The 24,474-nt window shown below is 43.4% G+C and overlaps 1 protein-coding gene across 3 annotated transcripts in view; it reads right to left on the minus strand.

The window, feature by feature from the left end:
* Positions 1–485: 485 nt before the first annotated feature.
* Positions 486–24,474, minus strand: part of LOC135896152 (lipid scramblase CLPTM1L) — a 76,002-nt gene continuing 52,013 nt past the window's right edge. For all 3 annotated transcript variants that reach the window (XM_065424510.1, XM_065424511.1, XM_065424512.1), the window contains 5 exons: positions 14,907–14,989; positions 13,414–13,448; positions 8,703–8,803; positions 5,772–5,887; positions 486–1,482 (listed from right to left, as the gene is read on the minus strand). In XM_065424510.1, the coding sequence (XP_065280582.1) occupies positions 1,401–1,482; positions 5,772–5,887; positions 8,703–8,803; positions 13,414–13,448; positions 14,907–14,989 (417 nt within the window). In that variant the 3' untranslated portion in view covers positions 486–1,400. The remainder of the gene's footprint in view (positions 1,483–5,771; positions 5,888–8,702; positions 8,804–13,413; positions 13,449–14,906; positions 14,990–24,474) is intronic.

Here is a 24,474-nt window from a genome sequence, read left to right on the forward strand (position 1 = left end):
AACTGAGCAAGTTACTAAGGGTTGGGAATTTGAGTTTGCGGGGTCAAGTTTGGACAAGTTGTCTCTTTTATTCCTTCTTGTGTTCACGTTTTAGTAACATTACGTTTCACATTTATTCATTAAGTTTCATTATGTTTATGTTTCAGTAACATTAACTAGCATCCCTGTTTTTATCACAAAACATAAAATACTTTCTGCCATATAATATTATGTAATGAAAAATTCAGGCACTGCTAGATTCCAGTGACATGATCAGCTCATTGCCAAGGAAAACAACAGTTGCTGTTTGTTCAGTGGTCCTTTGTTCAAATAAGCTTAGAGAGAATTGCCATACATAAACAGTTCTCTGTTCAAATCATCTCTTAGTGAATCATCATGCACACAGAATTAGCTTTCATATTGTAGAAGTTGGCTCTTGTACGACTACAATATAGGTATTCTGAGTTTAACCCAATCACTCCACGCCCACAAACAAACAAACAGACTGAGCAATAATTCATTTTATTATTCCAATTCAATACACCAGCCATAAACCTTACAAAATTTCAAGTTTCATGGATAAAAATGATAACATGCTGAAAGACAATTTCTAAGTGCCAGTGTGAATGCAAGTTACCTGCACCCTAACCTTGCAGACAAACATGAAGCCCTATAACCATCTTACACTAATGCTAACAGGTCACCCTTTTACGAATTTTTCACTAATTACTATACTGACTGAACCAGTTATTTAAGTGACATAAGTGTTTGCTCTTCTTAATTCTGCGTGAGTTAAAACAGTTTATTTTTCTCTAGCAACATTAAAATAACCCATGCTGTTTTCATTCTAAATGAGAGAGAGTATTTTAAATCTACTGAGTGTGCATATGGCATGCTGATCTCGCTGACACCAACAAGAACTCTCACCCCCCCCCCCTTTTTTTTGCTAGAATACAGTATCAAGGTATTCAAAGATACCAAAACAAAACTATAGTGCACTTGCAGCATGGTATGCCTGCATGACACATTCTCCACTTTCCTGCTCACAAAGCACTACGTTTATGAAGAAAAAGAAATACTAATTTGTTTTCAATGAGGTACCAAAGTATGGCACTGGTTAGGTACGTCCAAATACCACAAATATTAATAAAGCTTTTTGGCCAATCTTTCAAATGTGATACTGAAACTTTCAGCCAGCATGTTTTTTGCAAACCTACCACACATGACATTTTCAAAGGTAAGATCATTGTTAAGGTCCAGCTGGAAAGTAGAGTGAACACATTGCAATAAAAAGGTGTTCTGGCCTCAGAGAAATGGAATGTAGAGTGTCCCTTGAAGTCAGAGAACACAATAAAGGGTTTTGGACAGGCCCATGGACTATTTTGCAGACTGTGGTCCATGCGCAGTGAATGCAAGATGGCTCATTCCTTTTTTGGCTTCTCTGGTGATTTGTCAAAGCTTTCCCCAAATTCATTCACACGGCTCTTATCCACAGGATACAACCTTGCAGCAATTCAAAGGAGAAACAAGTAATCAGACAATTTCAAGATATGCATCCATTACACAATTGATGAAGCAACTAAATCAACTACACTAACAAGGTACAACTAGCAGGAGAAAGGACACAACAATGGGCTGATAACTTTAGAAAAGTCAGCGCCACTTGTGTTGCTAAGGACATTATGGGAATTTTGAGGGTCCACTTTCATATTGAAAGCCATGTGTTGCACAGTTAAGATATCGTGGCCACCGTAGGATCCTGCGATGAGCCCTCTCGCCATTGAAACACTTGAACAATTGTGTGTTCTGATTGGTCTTTCCGGGTGAAATAGCTCCAGGCATGTGGGTGTGGCAACATGAGCAAGCTTGGGCTCGCACTTCCAACAGGCATGAAATGTCTTGTGCTGTCTACACATGCTGGCACTATGCACAGAAATGTGTAGAGTCAGCAGTTGATATTTTTTTTTCATGGGCTCTTCGGCTATACTAGCTGACACAGGCACTGTTTCGTGAGAACTGTCTGAGAAGTTGTCTGCCCCCAAAACGCGTGAAAGGCTTGTAAATATGATCAGACAGCTGCTGTTATAAATTGGGGTTGTGCAGCATTTTGTTAAACAGTGTGCTCTCATGCACTCTTAAAGGTAGAAAGCACACTTGCAGGAACCTCGTAGCAGTTACCAGTACACACCAAGGTGTACTTTTTAGCACACGCTTGCTCGGAAGAAAGCGCGTGCGGCAGGCAATGTTTACATGTAATATGTTGGTGGCCTCTGGCAACTTGTAAAAAACTTGTTAAAAGACACATTCACAGATATCCATTCAAAATAACATTTTCCATATTCTAATTCGCATGAGGCATATTTCAGTGCATAACACACACTGGGGCTAAAAGCCCCAGAAGGAACTGTTTATGGGCCAAATTGCTTTAAACCTGATTACTGTCAGAATTTCTACTATAGACAGCCGAAATGCAACGAAGTGGTAGTGTACGTAAAACTTCATGTCCTGATGGAGTGCCACTGTCCTCTCAGCAGTGTGTTGGGGCTGTGTGTTTCATGGATTTAGCAAAAGCAGGTCACGACTCGCGAGCTTCGCTGCATACACCAGGCAGGCTAAAAGTGGGCACTGGGGCACGGATGCACTTGGTGCACTGATTTGTGCACTGATCGCACAGGGACGTGATGGCTGCAGAACACAGAGGGAATTTTGTGGCCACTTGTGCCGTGCTTATCTTTCTAACCTGTTCTGCTATGGTTAGCTAAGACGGTAGAAGAAAGGCTTGACTCAAGTTAGACGAGGCACATCCTATGCAGGTGGCTGCTAGTGAAGCAAACGACGAAGTGCCTTCCTTCAAGATTTCCATAATGCCCAAGCGGCAGCCCTCGAGGACGTGTCTTTGTCTAAAGTCATCAATTGGAGCTGCATGGTTTATTGCCTGGAAAAGCATCATACTGTAATAGTGGTGCTTTTTCATATCTGCACCACTAATAAACTACATGGGTATAGGTCAGCTTGTCATCCTGTCCTATTCTTGCTTGTTGTCCTGCATTATCACTGTAGATTCTAACTGCTCTACTCCAACTGGTCGAAATGCGTACCGTATTATGCTATTGGATAAAATCTCGTGGGCTGGTACCTTATGCTAACTAACCTGCACGTCAAAGCTAGCCTCTAGCCATTTGTGACAACAATACTTAGAGCCCATGCTTACTGGTATTTGAAAATATAGGCTGCATTTACAATTGTGCTGGTAATTATCATGTACTCAAGCTGTAACCTAAAAAAGGATTTCCATTTAGTACCCCACACACAGTACGAAAGCCTATACAATCAACGACTGATTTTCCAGATGCCCGATTTTTCGGACATGCCCGATAACTTGGACAGCTTCGCAGCACCACCATAGAGTCAATGTATAAGAACGTCTAAAATTTCGGACACAAGAACACGTTGCTGTATGATTTTCCGGACTCTGTGCAGGTCCCAAACGGCACTAATAAAAGCCAGCACCGCTGCCATTTTGATTATCTCACCGTTTCGAACCAGCGCTCTCGCATGCGGGTCCACTTGCAGCCCTAGTCACCACCACGGCAATGCTAGCTAGGCCTAGCTGCTTCGACATTCGCTATTAAGCGTCTTGCCGTTCGGTGCTGTGTTTTTCATTGAAAGAATTTGCTGCTGTCAGCATTTCCTATAGGTAATTCCTATCGCTAATCCTGACGGTGTACACGCAAGACATCTCTTAGCTTTGTAATATCACTGAATTCAGAGATTATGCATTCACAAAAAATTAAAAATTGGCAAAAGGCCAAACATTATTCTGCTTGAGAATGTGCAATTTTCCTGGATGCAAGTGTCTCTACATAGCACCTCAAGATCAATCCACTAAGCCTTAGCAGATAAAAGCCATGTCAGAAAAGTAAAATGGAGCTTTGGCCAGAAAATAGAAGGCTACAAAGGTTCAAAGTGAATCATTCTAGTTCACAACAAGCATAACATATGCAATTTGTTTCAATAAATAGTTGGCACACAATGTTAGCTACAATGTGAAGTCCTCACTGCCACACGCAACTTGTAAAGCAAATGAGTATAGTATCTGCATAGCATGCTTCACACTGAAAAGCTGTGTGCATGTATAGAGTGCATGCTGCTGTACAAGGAGAAGGAAAAAGGAACAACTTCTACACCATAGTGTAAAGGTGAAAAGAGCAAATGCAGACATTTTCAGAAAGAAGAAGAAAAACAAAAAAAAAAAACAAATTCGACACCTTGTTCCAAGGTATTCTAGTCTTTTTGCAAAAATTATTGAACACCAGGTTCGTCATAATTGTGCTAATTTTTCCGCCAGCTTATAGACGCCCGTCATTCAATAGGGCCGAGGGTGACAGTGGCACTACTGAATTTTCTTGTGGCATTCTGCAGCTTCTTCTTTTACAGCTTCTTCATAGACAAGCTGCATGTTCGTAAATAAATGCGGTGCTAACAGAGAGTGAAAAAAATGCAGATGCCTACACTGGCTACCCATGTCTTCTTTGCTAACCATCCAAGTGAATGATAATCCTTGGCAGATAACCTTTGAAAAACTTGTGCCAATGTATTGATCCCATCTTTTGACAAGTCATGTGACAAAGATGGTCATTTCTTTCATCTATACAGAAAAGTGATGGCAGAACGTCTGCGATGCTCACATTTTGTCTACATTGACGCCCTGGAAAACAGCTACCTAAGCACACATGACCATCTGGCTTTCGTACTTCTTTAGGGAGGAGCATTCCCAGTTTTATTTGTTTATCGAAAATCCGGTTAATGTAAGGATATGCAATACATAAACAGCTAGCAACAATGTGAGTAGTGGTGTGCAAAGGAACACACAAATGCACAGTATGTTGTGTTTCTTATCTGTAGTGATACAGTGCACAGCCACCTTCCTAGCAAAGGGAGATGATGGTGTCATCATGTTAGCTAGTAAAACCTTTGCACAAATGCCCATTTGAACCTAGTAATTGTTGATAACAATGTCATGCTACATTTCAATCTCAATGCTCAGTGCCAAAGTTTATTCTGACAGGTACATTGTTAGGACCCTTTCAGACATCAGCAAGTATAAAATGAACTGCAAGATTTACTAAATATGAAACTGCCATATTTGCAGCATGTGGTAACTGGTGCTCTGTCAACATATTGCCACAGTCTGCTAACAGGTGGTGAGGATGAATGCAGTCATTTTTGCTAATCATGCATAGAATGCCCACACATGGTATAGTGAAGTGGAGGTTTTTAGATTAGATTAGATTCTGGGGTTTTAAGTGCCAAAACCAGGATTTGAGAGGAGGTTCTATCACTCGTAGTTCCACATCTTGTCTTTGTAACACACGCCAAGATGGAAGCATAACAGCACAGCATAATTCTCAATGACTGGCTGTGACTGAACGTTCACAGCTAGTCTATTGCCAGGAACCCTCCACTATCATGGCCTCAATCTTTCCGTTTTTGTTATTATTTCTTGTTGGTTGAAATCAAAACAGCAGCAACATATAACAGTCACTCTATGGCACGCTAAGAAATGCAGCACAAAAACCATTGTGCTGCATTTTGTGTGCTACACTTCAACCAATGTGAAAAAGTGAAATGGTCCACTATAATTAAGAATTCTTTGTGATAAGCCTATGAGCAACTAAACCAAGGTCCCCAAACTGCTCAGCTTATCAGATAATTTGAGTTCACAGAGTTCACACTGCAGGAAATCTATCTACTGTAGAAGGATGTCACCATAGTGACTTCAGACAACTTACCATCTCTGGTATAAATAGACTAGGAATACTGCATCATCTCTGAAGCAAGCCACCCTATGAGCTGTTGGCATTGTAATGAGGAATGCAAACAGGTCATCAATGAAAGTATTAAATGCCTGCAAAGAAATGAACGAGAAAAAGTTTAGCAGCAGAGTATAAAATCTGCACTGATTTTTTGGAAGTAATCACTTAAAAAAAATGTTAAAAGAAAGGTGATTCTTTTTCAACCCCTTTCCTTTTATTATTGTTTCTTTTCTCATACATATCCTCAAATGTGTTCTGGTGTCTTCTGTCTCTTAAATATATCTTCTGTTTCCATGGTAACATTTGAAGATGGGAACGGTTTTTTTTCTTTAAGACTATTAATTTATTGTAGTTTCTCAGTATGTTCGAACCCCAGACTAGTATGCTGCAACTTAACTGTAAGTGTGTAATATGGGGTGGGGTCTCTTTTGTTCATATTGAAATAGGTGCTCGTACCCTGTACATAGCCCCAATAGCTCTAGATCATTCTCATTTTAGTTTATCAACATGAGTGGACCATGAAAGGTCTTCCGGGAACTATACACCTAGTATTAAGAAAAATAAGCTTGTAGATGCTAACAGTAGAGGGCGTGTCAACTGCCTTCAGGCTCTTGGTGTGTGATGTCGATTGCTGGGACAAGGAGCGAGGCATGCCATGACATTAATGTTGCTTTCGGGCCAGTGATAGCAGACCCATTTCAGAGTTTCATAGCACTCAGAAAAACACCCCAGCCGCCACACTGCAGTGTCTGGCAGCATTCTTTGCCGCATCCATTGCGGCAATGTGCGCTTTTTACGAATGCATTAACACAAAACTGATTGTAAGAAGTAAATCCAAGAGCCAAATGAAGACCCATCAGAACTGATAATCACACAGGAGCAGTAAGCACTATTCTTAAACAGAATCCCAATTTCAGTGCCAACTACACGATGATCTAGTCTAACTTCGTTGGTGGGTTTAACAATGCGGCAGCATTTATAAAACTAACACCAATGGCAGTAGCAAAAATGCTTACAACCATACTAAATGCTGTTTCGAGTGCAACGCGTTCCCTTGCAAGTGCATTGTGTTTTCAGCAACGGCTGACTAATTTATTCAACAATTCTCTATTTATCGCTGACCCTTCTGGGTCGTTCCAGGATAGGCATTACTAATGTGTCACTCGACCATTTTGGATTTTTCGTAAAAGAAATCATGGCAGTGTACTGAACAGCGTAGAGTTTTCCACAATAATTCAGGTAAAAAAATTTTTTCTTTTTGTGAGGGCCTTGTGAAGTTTGCTGATTTCATTATACCACAATGTCTAAAAAATTATGAATTTTTTTGTGCACACCACTACATACATGGCTTTATAGACTCAACAAAAATCAATTTCATTTCAGCTCAGGATAGTGTGCAGCACAGAAGTGGCATTGATGCATCCAATATTTAAAAGAAAATGTGTATTTTTACAAGGAAAAATACTCTCTTATTATTCCATTAACATGACCAGGAGCTGCACTACTCTGAAGAAATGTTCTTTCATCAGGATAATGCTTGTCGCTGGATGCAAGTGGATGCTTCTAAACAACAACTACGTAAAAGGCATTTCTTTACAGTGGCATCATGCAATCAGCTTTGTACAAAATAAGAGGCATGCAGCACTTCACTGACATGCTCCCAAGCTACTGATAAACCAAGCGGTCGTCAAGAACATCAGTGCAAGACAAAAGGAACTTAACTGTGCTTGATCTGTGTAAAATTATCACAGAATCATCGTTCTGGAGTAAAAGGGCTGTTATATTCATTCCAAGGAAATTTAGCTTCATTAAAATGAGATTTTAAAGGCACAGATTTTCTACGGAAAGTTTAAGGGGAATTATGACTACATTATAGGCATTAGTTCGTTATAGCCAGTTTTGTTATAATAAGGTTTCACTTTAGAATCAGAATCAGAATCAAATTTTATTACTGCATATGAAGTTATTACAACATGTAATATACAGGAGGAGGTCCCAGAGTCGGAGACTGAATTGGGACCTCCTATATAATGCATTGGGTGCTTTTCTTTTCAGAAAATTGGTTGCACCTTCAGCACAACTGCATGCGTGCTTTCCCTGCAATGTTGACGAGAAATATTAAGCGGCAGAAATCTTCAAGGCTTCATTATTGCCACAGATTTGCAAATTTGCTTTTGTTGCTGTTTTGAACTGAATCACCATAAGAAAAACAATAGATATTAGGTTTTGGGAAATATTTTTTTTTGTATGTTGAGGTCAGCCTTAAATGAGAACTTAGCAATGGAACTTGCTATGGTAAGTAATATGATGCAATTTTTTGGTAAATTATTAGATCTGGCCATTAAGATGCAATAAAATGCAAAGGAAAAGTGGAACATGTATCAACACTTTCCTTCGGGAACATAAACTGTCCCTGAAAAACACAGCTTTATTTCACCTGACTGTACATCGCCAAGAATGCAGATGTACCCCAGCATATTCAAGCGCACGTATCCTCACGAGGAAAAAGGCACAATTGAACCACTAAATAGTGGAAGCATGCTTTGTTAGAAAAGTAAAAGAAGAATGGATAAGCCAACCGTTATTAGCACTCAAAGATCAGGAGTTTTCATATCTACGTAGCATGATACATTGAATGTTGACGTGTGGAAAATACTACTTTGTGACATATAGCAATTTTTTTTCCCCCATTCATATATGATGACATGTGTACCTCAGTCAATCATTTATATGTAGCACGTTTCAGATTAAAACTAGTTACGAATCTGCACATATGCGGTGTGCTTCCTCCCTTGTCCCCTCACGCAATTTCGGCTTAGTTTTGGTTTCTAGATTTGGATCAATTTGAAGAAACACTCAATTGTTTCTGACATAAACCAGCACTGCTCAACAGCAGAGATGTCTCACCTTATACATGAACACCTTCCAGGGCAAATGGGCCACAGACTTCAGCTTATAGTTGAGAAATAGTTGGGGCAGCATGAACAAAAACCCAAAGGCATATACTCCTGCAGCAGTAACAAAGGTAACCACCATGTAGAAAAATATCAGAGCTGTGGAAAACATGCACACACACATACACACAGTGTTCATAACCCTTTTTTTGTGCTGGCACCACGGCTTTATGTGAAGTAAATACTAAGCCGCTGGTGTACATTGAGTGGCTTTATTAACCATTTAGTACAGTATTTCAGTTGTCTGCATGGACATTGGACATATGCAAAATGGATACAGCCTACATGAATGCCCTCGAGGAGACTTTGGAATAGAGCATTCTGCAGCCCCAGTACATGGCCAAGGCATAGCCAATGATAAACTCTGTGGCATTATCTGTTGCCAGAAATCAGGAATGCCAATCAGGAATTCACTTTGCAGAAATGGCAGTACAGTCAAATACCTTTATAACAAAGCACTTGGGACCTTCAAAGTACTTCACTTTACACTTCACTTAGTTGTGAGGATTACATACCATACCGCTCACAATAGAGCAGGCTAAGGACATTCAGCAAAATAAATCTTCATTTAACCTAAATTCAAGAGATAATTAGTCATAAAAACAGCTAATTTTCATTCCACCTTCCATTCAACGGAATGTGCGACTGCAGCCTGCCTTTAAGGTATCAAGGCTCACAGAATGTTATTGCCATTTGTCAAAATGTTTAGCCATGTATGCAGGCTTCTGTTTTTTTTTTATTTCTTGCTAGAGGCCGAGAGTGGGGTCTGGCTACAACCATAGCTAGGTAAACTCACTCAAGAGTCAACTCCCTCAGAGTGACCCGTGAGTCTGATCCTGATTGAGCTCAAGTGAGTCCTGGGGTGCGAGTCAAAATTTTGAGTGAATCCAGCCAATTAGAATTGTGGTGTCCGAGTCTGGATGAGCACGGCTGAATAGAATTTGGTGAATCTGAGTTCAAGTGAGCCCTAAGCAAAAATATATTTTGTAAGCGAGTCTGAGTGAGTTCAGTTTATTTTGCTGACCTATGGGTAGCTGTAATGGTGCTTCTAGTAAAAGTTAATTGACATTTGATGTGAAGATTCTTCCCCACACCCTTGTCATGGCCACAAAAGAAGCATCAATGACATGCTGGTTGTCCGCCGCTTCTCTCCCAGCCACACATGCTTCAACGAACGTTGCTGACTTTGAAGGTCACAAGTATCTTGACCTTATGTCAGGGGGCACTGAAAATTAGTTTGGATACATGCACAAGTCAAGGTATATAAGACATTTTGAGTACAAGCAACACGGGAGACTAAGGACAGAGTGCTCTGAACCAAACCAGTTTTTCGTACTGAAACTGAACTGGAACAAAATTGGAAGACGTTGAACCAGAACCGAACAGGTACTTGTTCTAGTTCAACACCATTTAAATGACACAAAGAGATTCCCGGGAGGGAAAAAAAGCAAGTGTTGCTGGTGAGGCACAATAATACCGTGGTAAGCACGATGCAATTGGTGATGTGTGTGGTAATAATAATATATGGGGTTTTACGTGCCGAAACCACTTTCTGATTATGAGGCACGCCGTAGTGGAGGATTCCGGAAATTTAGACCGCCTGGGATTCTTTAACGTGCACCTAAATCTAAGTACACGGGTGTTTTCGCATTTCGCCCCCATCGAAATGCGGCCGCCGTGGCCGGGATTCGATCCCGCGACCTCGTGCTCAGCAGCCTAACACCATAGCCACTGAGCAACCACGGTGGGTCGATGTGTGTGGTGTGTGTGGGTGTGTGTGTGTGTGTGTGTGTGTGTGTGTGTGTGTGTGTGTGTGTGTGTGTGAGGGAGGGGTCGGTTAGCACATGTGTAGACAATGAGAGCTTTTGCTTGTTTTTCTTCCTCTTCCTGCCTTTTCGAATAAAGAGCGCATCTGTGCAAACAATGTGTAGATGAAAGCGCATGAGTGGTGCATGCAAGAGAAGTGTACTACAAAAAAATTTCACAGCGTCAGTGTAGGGTATGCACACAATACAAATCAGTGTAGTAGCTCAAGTACACTTCATAAGAACTTCGCTATACAATTTAGCATCCAACAGCTCAAGTCCTAAAACTCTGATTAAAGAAAAAGCACTTTGTTCACATTTCCTCACTTAAGCTTACTGGATCCAATGCACACCCCTCGTGAATACATAGGTTCCGATTCATTGGGGATCACGCAAATTCAGCTTCACATTTAAACCTGCAAACTAAAGAAAAATGTAAAGCTATATGTGACACAGACTTGCTAACTCAGAATCCCAAACTCGAAAAAGGTCCAATTCACATTGTCCCACTAAGTTCACGTCCACTCGTGCTCACCTAGGCTAACTCAGATACGTACACACTCAAACACACTGGGGGCATGGGGCTCACCTAGATTGACACTGACTCGGCAGGTGTAAGGGGAAGGAAGTACACATGCCTGAAGGTGAGTGTAAGTGCACCAGAGCATGAGTGTTAATCAGTGCAAACGGACATGAATTTGAGTATCAGTGAATGCTGATGAGTGGGAGTGGTCGTTATTATGAGCATGAATGAGCACAAGCAAGTGAGCAAACTTGAGAGTGAAAGTCAGTGTATCGCAGTACATGCAAGTAAATGTGAGTCTGAGTGTGACTCTGAAGCAAGCTCTGATTTTGTTCTGAATCAGTAATGCTTTCAGAGAGCTGGTGATTCAGGTCAGTTATAAACTTGCGAGTTCGAATCAAGTGAATAAATGGGCAATTGCATGGAGTGTGAACGGACTCTGAGCCAATGATTCTGTTAACATAAGTGTGTCAGTAATTTCATGAATATTAGTAAGCCTGACTCAGTGTGAGTCTGTTAGTAAGTAGGCCTGCCTGATTCTGGTTGTAGTGATTCTGAGTCCAAGTGAGGCTGGCTGAGTAGAATTTTGGCGAGTGTGAGTCCAAGTGAGCCCTAAGAAAAATATATGATAATGTGATTGAGTCTGGGTGAGTTCTGTTTGTTTTGTCGACCTGTGACTACCACAGCTACTGCTAAATCCAGACCCTCTCACAGTCTCTGTTTTGCTGGCCGGCGCACCCCATGCACATCACAGCTCAGTGGCAGTACTGGTGCATTTATTGTAGGGCAACAAATCAGCCACTGGGGATGCCGAAATTACTTCATTGTGCAGGCAAATTTGTTGTACCAGTAGTCTTCGCTGTAGAGGTATTCATTATACAAGTAATTCATTACGAGAGAGAGAGAGACCCTCTATATAAGGGCATATGCAAGGTTTATCCATCATTATACAAGAACTGTCTCTTATAGAGGGGCACCCCAGAAGCCCACCAAGAACTGTATTTTATCCCCTGCTAGGTACGGAACATTTTGGACAGGAAAAAAAAATTAAGTGAAAGAAACCTAAAAGCCAACCTACTCATGATCTGTACATCAGTGCACTGATCATGAGAAGTGCAGCAAATGTCTTCTAAAGTGAAAATCTCTAACATCTTACTGAACTAAAGGTGAACATCAAACAAATACACATGCTTTTCATGGCATTCTTCCCATCCTGTTATGATGAAGGATTTCCTCTCTAATTTTTGAACACTGCTGTGGCTTGAGGTGGCGTTTGGGCCAGGAATCCACCAAGCTCATCGACGAGTACGTCCGGTAGTAGGAATGAAGGAAAAAGGGCTTATTTTACATTACTTACACTGGCTCCAGATACGGAAGCCCACTCTAGGTAGGAGCATATTAAGCATCTGAGTTCACATCAGGACACGTCAGCCCTTTCACTGCACCAAAAGTCTCCACTTTCAATACCGTCGTCTTCCCTAGGTGACTAGACTAGGAAATCTGATGACTGTATCACGGCCAATCACAATCATCGAATCGGTCTCAATATCCTGCCCATGATATCTCACCATTCAGCCGAACTCCACCTCCAATGCTGTAACTTTGCCCCTGCATATTTAGCAACCTGGGAATCCAAGGTCGAAGCCATTCCCACGATAACATTTGACGTTGGCGTTTTCGCCAATTAGTTGAGGTTCTCAGGTTCAGGCAAAGGGGTCTTTTGTTGACCTGTCAACCGAAGTCAACGCTACATTGACTTCTGGATAGGTGCTGATGAATGGGAGGGGCAGCCTTGTGGTAAAGGTCTAATTACTGCCCTTGGCCGTGTTAAGATATAACAGCACATTTATTTAAAACGTCAGAGTCTGTTGATCCCAGCCAGCTGCCAGATGGCATTTATATTCATGCACAATAAAAGATAAGATTAGGCTTTTGCAAATTTTTATTGGGGCCAAAAGCTAGTAAAAGAAAGGTGATGATAGAGAATGAGATTATTGGTATGCTTATTTGATGCTTTATTCTTTTTATGAGCAGTAGAGAAAGTATAAAAAGAAAGCGATGAAACAGAAGTGAATTAAGATAAAGAAACAAAAACTGAAAAAATTGCAGTTTCCAGCCAGGAAGAACACTTTTGCATGCATTTTATTTGAACCTATAGATTGAGGAACCAAGATGACTGGTCCACTGCGAAGAGCACTTATCGTTCAGCTAAATATGAAGATCCAATTCAGTGCTCACACAAGTAAACAACAAGGACTGTTAGTATAGCAAAACAAACAAACAAAGAAAGAAAGAAATAAAGAAAGAAAGAAAGGAAGTTAACGTGCATAACTTACCATTGGCGAGACTATGAATGCACCAGGAGTACCAGCTATGAAATGAGGAAGAAAAGAAAGGCCTTATGCTTTGTATGTTTACTTTAAGGTATGAGCAAAACTAAAACAAGGTAAAAGCCGAAGCCAATGTTTCAACAAGTGGACTTGAAACAGACAAGTTCACTTGTTGAAATGTTGGCTCCCGCTTTTACCTTGTTCTCATTATGCTCATCGTCTTGAATTTCCATCTCACGCCTTCCCCGTGTTTTCGCTGCTTCAAGGTATCTGTCTCTGACATTTACAAAAGTGCTGGAGTAAGCACAGCGGAAAATAGACGAAAGTGTAGGCTCACTTATGCCACAACGAATTTGGTGCACCACCCGAATGTCTTGGTGGCACACCTCACCTTACTTTCTACCATGCTCACTTCTTCTGCACTCCTCTATCCTTGCCTATACTTCTACCCCTTCTCTCTTCACTACCTGCTGGAAGCAAATGTGCGCACTGCCATATTGGCAAGGCAAGAAGTAAATTCGACAAGTGCACGAGAAGGAGGCCTGTCGCAATATGCCACCGTCATGAAATGCAGCAGTACTGCACAAAATGCAGTATCACTGCAGTGTGTTTACCATTCATAACTGGAAAATGTGCAATTAGCCTATGGTTGTGCTTTGGAGTGCATAGCCTAGCCTGCGTTGCAGAAGTGAAAAGGCACTCGCGGCGTGGTTGTTCTTGGTTGCTGAAGACAAATTTCAGCACCGTCTACACACTGCATCACAAAGCTGACTTCACTGGGGCACTTGCATGAACACTGTACATGGGAAGTTGGCATTTCTATCTTGCTCCATGGTGGTTAACTTCCAGTGGGTCTTCTCCAACACTCCCTGTGAAATGTTGAAGACACTCACCATGGAAAAATTAAATGCTTATAAGTGCTAAGTAGAACATCTAAGCATTTTGTCACAGATTTTGAGGACATATTTCTTGAAAGTGATGCTAAGCACACAATCTCCACTAAATGGTTATGACTTCCTTACTGCTCGGTTTCACTTCCACAATTGAAACATGCATCTTAAAGTGAACAATAACTAGTGAAACATTGTTAATTAGCTAACATGACCTGGTTTCATATGCCGGTAATGTCTGCCTCCTCAAGTAATCCAGCTGCTGTGTCATAACTGTGCTATCTGACCCAGAAGGTTTTAAATAAGGCAATTTCCACTAAAAAAACATCACCTGCCATTAGAATACCATATTGCCCTTGCGCCATTAAACCCCACATCGTCATAATACATTCTTGTCAATACTGCCCATAATATTAATATTGAAGAATGAATCTAAGTGCCTCAATATTCAGCTTTTAATTCGAAAGATCACAACATTCACATGCGTCTACTAATACAGCACTGCAACCATGCAGGCTTACAATGAAGAAGCCTGTACAGTAAATAAATGCTCCTGCTGCAGAAGCCAAATAGCTTTGTGTAAGTACAAGTTCATTGATTCCTGCTCACCTTCTATATGACTGGTACAAAAGGGAGTATATTGCCCCCCAAATGCAGAGTGGGTAGAGCAAGTAGGATAGGTACTTCATGCCCTGGAGAAGAGGAAAAGAACAAATACCTGACAGTACAAATGTAGCAACAAAAATGTGATTGCACAACAACAAATGTCTGCAGAGAAACTACACTAAGAATTCACAAAGGGTCTCATTGTTCAATTTTTTTTTTAACTAAAGGAATGCTGAACATGAAGTCAAGATAGGATACTACATTACTCTTTAAACTCCCTGCATTTATTTGGCAGATAGAGATGGCTAAAAAAAAAAAAGGGAAACCAAGCTTCTTTTCTCGAATAGTGCTGATAACACTGGCATGATGTCACACATTTCAAGGCATTTTGTGGAGTTAAAGACTTCAATCTTTTGTCAAGGAAGTTGACAAGAGATGTGAAGAATTCATTTTGTAATGATTATTTTCTTTTTGAGTATATTCTTTTCCTACACTTCAATGTGCTAAGCAGCCGGTCCTGGCAGTAACTGCAGCACCCAGGCATGTGACCCGATCTAAAGGGCAAAAAAAGCGTATTAAGGAATCCATGCAAAATCTAAGCTCAGGCTGATTATTTTAAAGCTTTATGAATGCAATGTAATTTTCTTTAATAAATAAGAACTTAATTAGCCTCAACCAGGAGTTCCCATAAACTACAACATTGTTGGGGCTGGTGTTGGAATTCAGAGGTTGTTTTGCCACTCGTCTGCATCATTTAGATTGTTTTTTTGCATACCAAGCCTTCACGCACTGTAAAAGCAACCAATTCGGTATTCTGGAAGTCTAATCTACAAACCTAGCCTCACATATTTTCTTTAGCAATGACAATCTCTTACTAATGTCCCTGTATATGATACCAAGGAAAGCAGAGTTGTGCAAAGGTACGGCAAGTAGGACCACCAAGGACACCAAGGACACCAAGGACACCAAGGTCAACATAGGGGTCAGTGTTTGTTGGCTTCTCATGATATATGGGTCTCGAATCCGGCAACACTGATGCCTTCAGGTAGCATATGTGGGTTTATTGACCAATTGCCTTCACCCAAAAAGATCACGTTCTCGTGACGCCTGCGGCAAAAAGGGCGTTCCACGTCCGCCGCCAAGGTCTGTGAGTGGTGGCGCTGGTTAACACTCCCAGGGTTCTACTAGTACACATAAATATCCAAGAAAGTGGATGGAAAAACGCCGCTGCGATAGCTCAATTGGTAGAGCATCGTACGCGAAATACGAAGGTTGTGGGTTCGGTTCCCACCTGCGGCAAGTTGTTTTTTCATTCACTTTAATTTCCATTAATTTACCGTTACTTTACTTCATTTATTAAGCACAAGTAATTTCCCCTATGTTGTCCTTGGTGTCAGTGTTTGTTGGCTTCTCATGATATAATTTATGTCATGTCATTTATATCATGCATGCATGTCTTTCTTGTCATGTCATCCCTGTCACCTAAGACATGTCACTCATGTCACATACATCATGTCATATGTATACATGTCATGCATGTCAACAATCTTCTTTCGTACAAAAAGGCTTTTCCACTTTCCACATGGATTGAACAGTTGATGCTCTACATCACAAGAAAACACAACCGTTATCTTCTTACCCTATAACCAATGGATAAAATGTGTCTTCGCTTCTCATTAGCGCTGGGTCGCGATGTCGAGGGCACTAAATGAAACGAATAGTCAACGTTGTGTCCGTAAAGTTGGCTTCCTTGCAACATGGCGGAATATTTGGTGACATTCTTGACCACATGATGGTGCTTGGTGAGTAAGCTCCCTGAATAAAACTAAAGGCAGCAACATTCTTTTATCTTCCCACCCGGGGCTTATCCACGCCTCCTTGTTGGTGAAGTGGAGTCATGTGGTTGCGCCCTTGATTTTCAGCAGAAACAACCCCGCGAGTGTTTGTGCACTGCTGGCTGTGCCTTATGTTATAATGCGATTAGCATTCTTCGGGTACTTCATGCACTTTCCAGGGGCTAACTGTGTGTACGTGCATGCCTGTCCGTCTGCCTGTGTCTTGAACCATTTTCCCACCAACCTGTGGCACTGTGTAGTCCATGGTCAAATGGTTAGAGCATCGGGCTGCCGTGCTGAGGAAACAGGGTTCGAAACCAACTGCTGGACTAACTTAGGTCACTGAGTATGTGACAATAGCTATGTTTTGCTCTTAAATGAACCTCCTTCATGCGAACTTGGGCCGCTGGGTATGCACCACTCTTCAGTAAACTTCTTTGATGCCAACACAAGTCACCAGGTATGTGCTGTATATCAATAAAATTTTTCGTGCCATCGTGGGTCACTGGATATATGCTGCTCTTCAATGAACCTCTTAGACGCCAACTTGGGTGAGTGAGTGTGTGTGTGTGTTTGCGTGTGTGTGTGTGTGTGTGTGTGTGTGTGTGTGTGTGTGTGTGTGTGTGTGTGTGTATGTATGTATGTATGTATGTATGTATATATATATATATTGTAACGCACAGTTGAGTGACGCTGCTTTAATCAATCTACCTTGGGCGAACTAGTGCCCGACAAACAGCTAAATGAGAGCCTCGCTAGAACGTCCACAGTCTTTTCGCAAGAGACCCGCACCTCTTCTTCTTTCCTCGAGTACCGCGCTGATGGCACGTTGCTCCGATTGCGCGTGCCTTGCGAGCCCCTTTTGCCCGCTTCACTGCCGTTATCTTTCGCAGGTAGCAGTAAACAGCTGGACGGACGCAGGAAGCGGCTGGCGCGCGTAATTTGAAATCATCTTGCGTCATTGTCCCCCTTCCAAGAGTGCATCGTCCCGATGCTCATACATAAGGCAGTGGTTTCTAGACTGTCATGAACTTGCAATGTTTGTAGGCGGAAGCAGTTATTGCCTGTCGTACTATGGTTTCATTCGGACAACATGGACGATTTTTGTTCGATGCCGCCGTCGTGAAGGTTACTTGACCTTCTGGAGCAACTTCATAGTTCAATGGACTAATTCAGCGAATTATCCTATACGGGCCAAAATAAAGACGAAGAAGCTTCTCGGATAGGCCGTGCATCCGTACGGGAGTCCACACTCATACTTTGTCTCCAGGTACATACTGGATGTCTCTTCGTCGTAAGTTGTATCGGTCCGTGTCGGTTTGCTGCTGCTGCTGAATGCGGTGTCGCGTCAGCTGCCGTGCTTCTTCGGCTTTTTGTGTGAAGTCGCTGACGTCATTGTGATATTCGAAGGTCTCATCTACTGGTAGCATTGCATCTAAGGTTGTGGTGACGGTCCGGCCAAAAACGGGTTGGAAAGGTGTCATTTGAGTCATCTCTTGCACAGCGGTATTGTATGTGAACGTTGCGTACGGTAGTATCCTGTCCCATGTTTGGTGCTCCATGTCCATGTATATTGACAACATATCAGTCAGCGTTCTGTTCAGTCGTTCAGTCAGTCCATTTGTCTGTGGATGACATGGGGTGGTTTTTCGGTGACCGCTGTGCGTCAATTTCATGATGGCCTGTGTCAAATGGGCAGTAAGTATGGTTCCTCGGTCAGTGATGAGAACTTTAGGAGCGCCATGCAGTAGTACTATGTTAGTTACGAAAAAATCAGCTTCTTCACTGGCCGTTCCCTTGGCAAGACACCCTGTCTCGGCATATCGAGTTAGGTAGTCAGTTGCAACTACGATCCAATGCTTTCCTGATGACGATGTGGGAAAGGGGCCAAGTAAGTCCATTCCCACTTGTGCGAATGGAGTTTCCGGTGGCTGTATCGGTTGTAGGAGACCTGCTGGCTTGAATGGTGGTATATTACGTCTTTGGCAGTCCCGGCAGGTTCTTACGTAGTGTTGCACAGAATTCAATAACTTTGGCAAGTAATACTTCATGCGGATGCGAGCGAATGCTCTGCTCACTCCTAAATGTACTGCTGATGGGTCGTTGTGGCGTGCTTCCAATATCTCGAGTCGTAACTTTGAAGGTACGACGAGCAGAAATGTCTCTGCACTATGTTCAAAATTTCTTTTGTACAGGACATTATTTCTCAGGACAAACAACAGCAAGCTGCGGACAAAAGCTCGTGGAATGTCGACAGGATGTCCTTCTAGGTAATCAATGAACAGGTGTAACTCCACGTCGGATTGCTGATGCTGAGCCATTTGTGATGTTGTTACAGCTCCTACGAACAGGCAATCCTGTTCGTTTTCCCTAAGCGTAGATTCCGTGTATTCAATCGGTGCACGTGAAAAGCAATCAGCATCACTGTGCTTGTGACCAGACTTGTATACGACCGTTATATCGTATTCCTGCAGCCGTAGACTCCATCTTGCCAGCCATCCAGATGGATCTTTGAGATTCGCCAGCCAGTGCAACGAATGATGGTTGCTGATAGCTCGGAATGGTCGGCCATATAAGTATGGTTTAAACTTGCTGATGGCCCATGTCACCGCGAGGCATTCTTTTTCTGTCGCTGAGTAGTTCATCTCAGCCTTCGAAAGTGTTCGACTAGCATACGCAATGACTCGTTCCTCTCCGTTTTGCCACTGAATGAGGACGGCACCGAGGCCTAAATTGCTTGCGTCTGTGTGAATATCAGTTTCGGCTTCCTCATCGAAATGAGCAAGAACTGGGTGGTTCTGAAGACGCTTTCGGAGCTCATTGAAAGCATTCTCCTGCTCATTCAACCAGACAAAAGGCGCGTCGTCCTTTGTTAGCCGCGTTAGTGGTTCGGCGACCCTTGAAAAATTTTTGACGAAGCGTCTGTAGTAGGCGCAAAGTCCTAAGAATCGCCTAACAGCCTTTTTGTCGGTTGGTCTTGGAAATTTCTCCACTGCCGCAGTCTTCTCAGGGTCCGGGCGAATGCCTTCTGAACTGACGACATGACCGAGGAAAAGAAGCTCGCAAAAGCCGAAATGACATTTCTGCGGTTTTATCGTCAGGCCTGCTGATCTAATAGCTTCCATCACAGCCCGCAGTCGTTCTACATGCTGCTCGAAGGTGGTAGAAAAAACCACGACATCGTCAAGATAAACGAGACAGGTCTGCCACTTCAGACCGGTGAGCACAGTGTCCATCATCCGCTGAAATGTGGCAGGTGCGGAACAAAGGCCGAATGGAAGCACTTTGAACTCATATAGTCCGTCTAACGTCACAAACGCCATCTTTTCACGATCTCATTCGTCCACTTCTATCTGCCAGTAGCCACTTTTGTAGTCCAGGGAGGAAAAGAATTTGGCATCTCGTAGTCTATCTAAAGTGTCATCGATTCTTGGAAGTGGGTACACATCCCGCTTTGTGACGGCGTTCAGCTTTCGATAATCAATGCAGAAGCGCAAGGTCTGGTCCTTCTTCTTTACAAGTACCACAGGCGACGCCCACGGACTTGCCGACGGCTGAATTACATCATCTTCCAGCATTTCTTTAACTTGACTTCCTATAGCTTCTCTCTCTTTTGGTGACACTCGGTAGGGATGCTGGCAAATTGGCCTCACTGATTCGTCGACAATTATCCGATGTTTGGCAATAGATGTCCGCCGGACTTTGGATGACATTGAAAAACATTCGGCGAACTCTCTTACGAGGGCCTCTATTTCCTCCTTCTGTTTGGGCGATAGACCTGGTTCGATGTCGATGGCTGCAAGGACAGAATCCACATCTTAGAATTTCGATGTTGAAATCTCTGGAATGTTCAGGTCTGTAACTTGGACGAAGTTATTAAGGCTGGCAATAACGGTTCCCTTCGCGACACGTTGCACCTCATTTCCAAAATTAGTGAGGAAAACGTTGGCACATCCACCACGCAGCTCCATGCAGATCCCTTTTTCGAGTAGGAGACTAGTGTTGCTGTCTGCAATTCCTTCGTAGTCACTGAACGCGTCGCTTCTTACTGCGATGGTTACGCTGGATCTAGGAGGAAGCATCACGTCATCACCAGCGATGTAAAGGGAGTCGAATTTTTCTTCAGTGTTGAAGCCGTGCACTATTCTAGCCGTGCACTTGCCAGTGGGGTCGATGAAGTGTCCTCCTGCGGTGCGAACTTGTGGCCCTTTCCAAGGAGTCGGCACTTTCTTCAGTTTCCTGGCAAGCTCACTACTTATTACCGAGTAATCTGCACCTGTATCCACTAACGCGTTCACTTCGTAGCCGTCAACAAACACACCTAAATCGGAGGCAACGCCGCTCTTACGGCACTGGTTTCTGAGTCCCTCGTCGCCGCTCGGAGTCATCGATGGAGGTTCTTGTCTTTTCGCGTCGGCAGCGACCTTACCTCCTGAGGTCGCTGACTCTAGTTTTCCCGAAGTGGGCTCTGTGAACGGCGTCTTGGGAAGCTTGAAGACGGGGGGGGCTCGGTGACCGATGCCTAAACGGCGCTGCTGATCCGAGGTTGGTGTTGCTGGCAGGCGTATGGGGAGCTCTGACGAGTAGACAGGTACTCTTCGATTTCCGATGGACGCTCACCATTTCGGGGGCAAGGTGCGTTCACCGGAAAGCCACGAAGCCCTGCCTGGTGATAGTGGCACATTCTGTACAGGTGGCCAGCCTCCCCACAGTGGTAACAGAGGGGTATTCGGTCAGGAGTGCGCCATACATCCGCTTTCCTGAATCTTCTCTCGGGTGGCGGCAGCATAGTTCGAGGCATCGAGCTATTCATAGAGGAAGTGGCGGCGACGTCAGCACGTGCAGGAGTTTGCTGCAGCACATCGGCATATGAGACGCTGTTGCAACGTGCTTTCCATTGTTGTCGCCTCTGAACGAAACTCAGCGACGGTGCGCGGCGGGCTCCGAACCAACCCTGCAAACAGTTCCTGTTTTATGCCCCGCATTAGATGGTGTAGTTTCTTGTCCTCGCTCATGTTCGGATCGGCTCGGCACAATAGGTGGGACATGTCTTCTACATACATGGCCATGCTTTCGTTATTACGCTGGTTTCTTGCTTGCAGGGCAGCTTCAGCCCTCTCCCTGCGGTCGGTACTCGGGTAAGTTGCCAGCAACTCCTGTCGGAAAGCATCCCACTACACAAATGTTGCTTCGTGGTTTTCAAACCACGTTCGAGCACTGCCCTCTAATGCGAAGTAAACATTTCGTAGCTTGCGCTCTCCGTTCCATCCAATGAACTCAGTGACATGCTCAAAGCGTTCCTGCCAGTCCTCTGCGTCTTCAAATGTGTCGCCGTGGAAAGGCTCTGGCGTCATTGGCGAGTTGACCACGATGTGAGTTGGCGTGGTTAGAGTCGTCATCTCGGTAGCGTTTCCACTAGCAGATGCTGATGCTCCGATAGAAGCTGACAAAGGGGAAAAACTCGGGGGGCTCACCACGTAGGCGACGACTGCTGTGTTGGTGAACAGGAGTCAACTCGATGGGTCCAAGTCGCGGTGATTCCGGGCTCCTTTCTCTGGCTTGAAATCATACCCCGCACCTCCACCAGAGCTGTAACGCACAGTTGTTGTTGATGATGATAGCAACTTTATTGTACCGCCGGATAAGGAGGCCCCTACTCCCCGTCCCCGGCACACAGGCCTTGGGGACGGGGGACGGAACCTCCGCGATTAGAAGCAAGCAAAGAGGTCTTGACTCTTCGCGGCTTCTTCCGGCAGGCGGATGGCGTGTTGCTGTGGAGGGTTTTCGCTCCGCAGCAGGGCTTCCCAGGTCTCTCTACAATTTATGTTTGCTTTAGCCCCTGGTGAGCTAGCGCATTCCCAGATTATGTGATCGAGGGTCCCTCTCGCTCCACAGTGTTTGCACTCATCGGTTTCTCTATCATGCATAACATGGTATGCCCAGACCGGGTTTACGAAGTTCCCAGCTTGCAGGCGCCGCCATGCGACTGCCTCTCTATTGTTTAGACTTTTATCCGGTGGTGGCACCAGTCTCCTGCATAGCCGATAATTTTCGACAATCTCCGTATAATTTTGGAGACGCTCGTCCATGTTCCGGCAGTCGGGCGGTTCCACAGCCACCCGGAAGTAGAGAGCTCGGGCTAACTCGTGGGTCGCCTCATTGCCAGGAACGGACGTGTGTGCAGGAACGCACAGTTGAGTGACAGTGCTTTAATCAATCTACCTTGGGCGAACTTGTGCCCGACAAACAGCTAAACGAGAGCCTCGCTAGAACGTCCACAGTCTTTTCGCAAGAGACCCGCACCTCTTCTTCTTTCCTCGAGTCCCGCGCTGATGGCACGTTGCTCCGATTGCGCGTGCCTTGCGACCCCGTGTTGCCCGCTTCACTGCCACAATCTTTCACAGGTAGCAGTAAACAGCTGGACGGACGCAGGAAGTGGCTGGCGCGCGTAATTTGAAATCATCTTGCGTCAATATATATATATATATATATATGTATATGAATTCAGTCACGCGCCCCATGCAGACTGCACCAGATGGCACAGCCTGCCTAGAGGGATGCTCAAGATGGGAGCCTGGTTGCATGCTTCATACATAACACGTCTTGGTGGTAGAAATAGGGTGTGTTGCTACATTGCTTCAATGCTAATCAAATTAAGAGGAAGCTTTAGCTCAGGTGCTCTTATCTAAATACACGTAAAAAGGGAATTAGTTTTTCTCGGCAACCACTGCACCAAATTTGATGAGGTTTGTTGCATTTAAAGGAAAACTTAAATTCTAGTGACTGCTGGTTTCGAATTTTTCATTTGTATCGTCAATATTTTATTAAACATTGACAAAAATCTAAAATTTTCAGAAAACGAAACTATCAAGTTTACAACTCTGTAACTCAGAAATGAAAAATGATAGCACAATTCTGTGAATTGCATCTAATAGTACATCTAAAGCAGACAAAATTGATATGTTACACATGAATCTAAAAAAATGTTGAAATATGGAAATACAGCTTTTGCAGAACCCTTGTACACAACGTAACGAATCCATGTAAGATGTAGAATCATCAAATTTGTCCACTTTTAATGTTCTAATATATGCCGTTTACAGAACCGTGATATCTGCTCTTGACGCAGAGCTATTAATTTGTAAACATTGTGCTTCTACTTTTTGAAACTTACGAATTTTTGAAAATATTTAAAATAAAATTCAGGCCCTAAATCGAAATTCCGATTCCAGCCGTCACTAGAATTTAACTTTCTCTCTTAAATGCAACAAATTTAATTAAAATAGGTCCAGGGGTTATTTCAGAAAAGTGCTTCTGCGTTTTACATGTATTTGAATACGCCACGTTGGTGTTGGGCTCGAGCCTAACGCTTTCTCTTAACATCAACATTCACTGTGAGAAGGGTTCTGCCAAATTTTTTCTTGGTTTTTTTGCTGTGACCTGTGCCGGGTGACATGACAATTGCGCTCGAACGCAGTGCACAGAGTCGCGAATGAGCAAACTGTGAGGGCAGGTGATTAGGGAAGGTGTGTGGGGCGAGAAGGAGAAGAGGGATGTTGCTACCTTTAGTTTATTCAGGGGGCTTATACGGCGCAAGCGGTGCACAGAAAAAGGAGGTGTAACTCTGCTCCCTTTGGGAGAATATACAGGGACACTATTCCTGACATGCCAAACAGCACACTAGAAATCAACTTTTAATGTTGAATTGAATTGAATTCTGGGTTTTTATGCACCAA

The sequence above is a fragment of the Dermacentor albipictus genome, chromosome 1, assembly GCF_038994185.2.
Source record: "Dermacentor albipictus isolate Rhodes 1998 colony chromosome 1, USDA_Dalb.pri_finalv2, whole genome shotgun sequence".
Lineage (NCBI taxonomy): Eukaryota > Metazoa > Arthropoda > Arachnida > Ixodida > Ixodidae > Dermacentor > Dermacentor albipictus.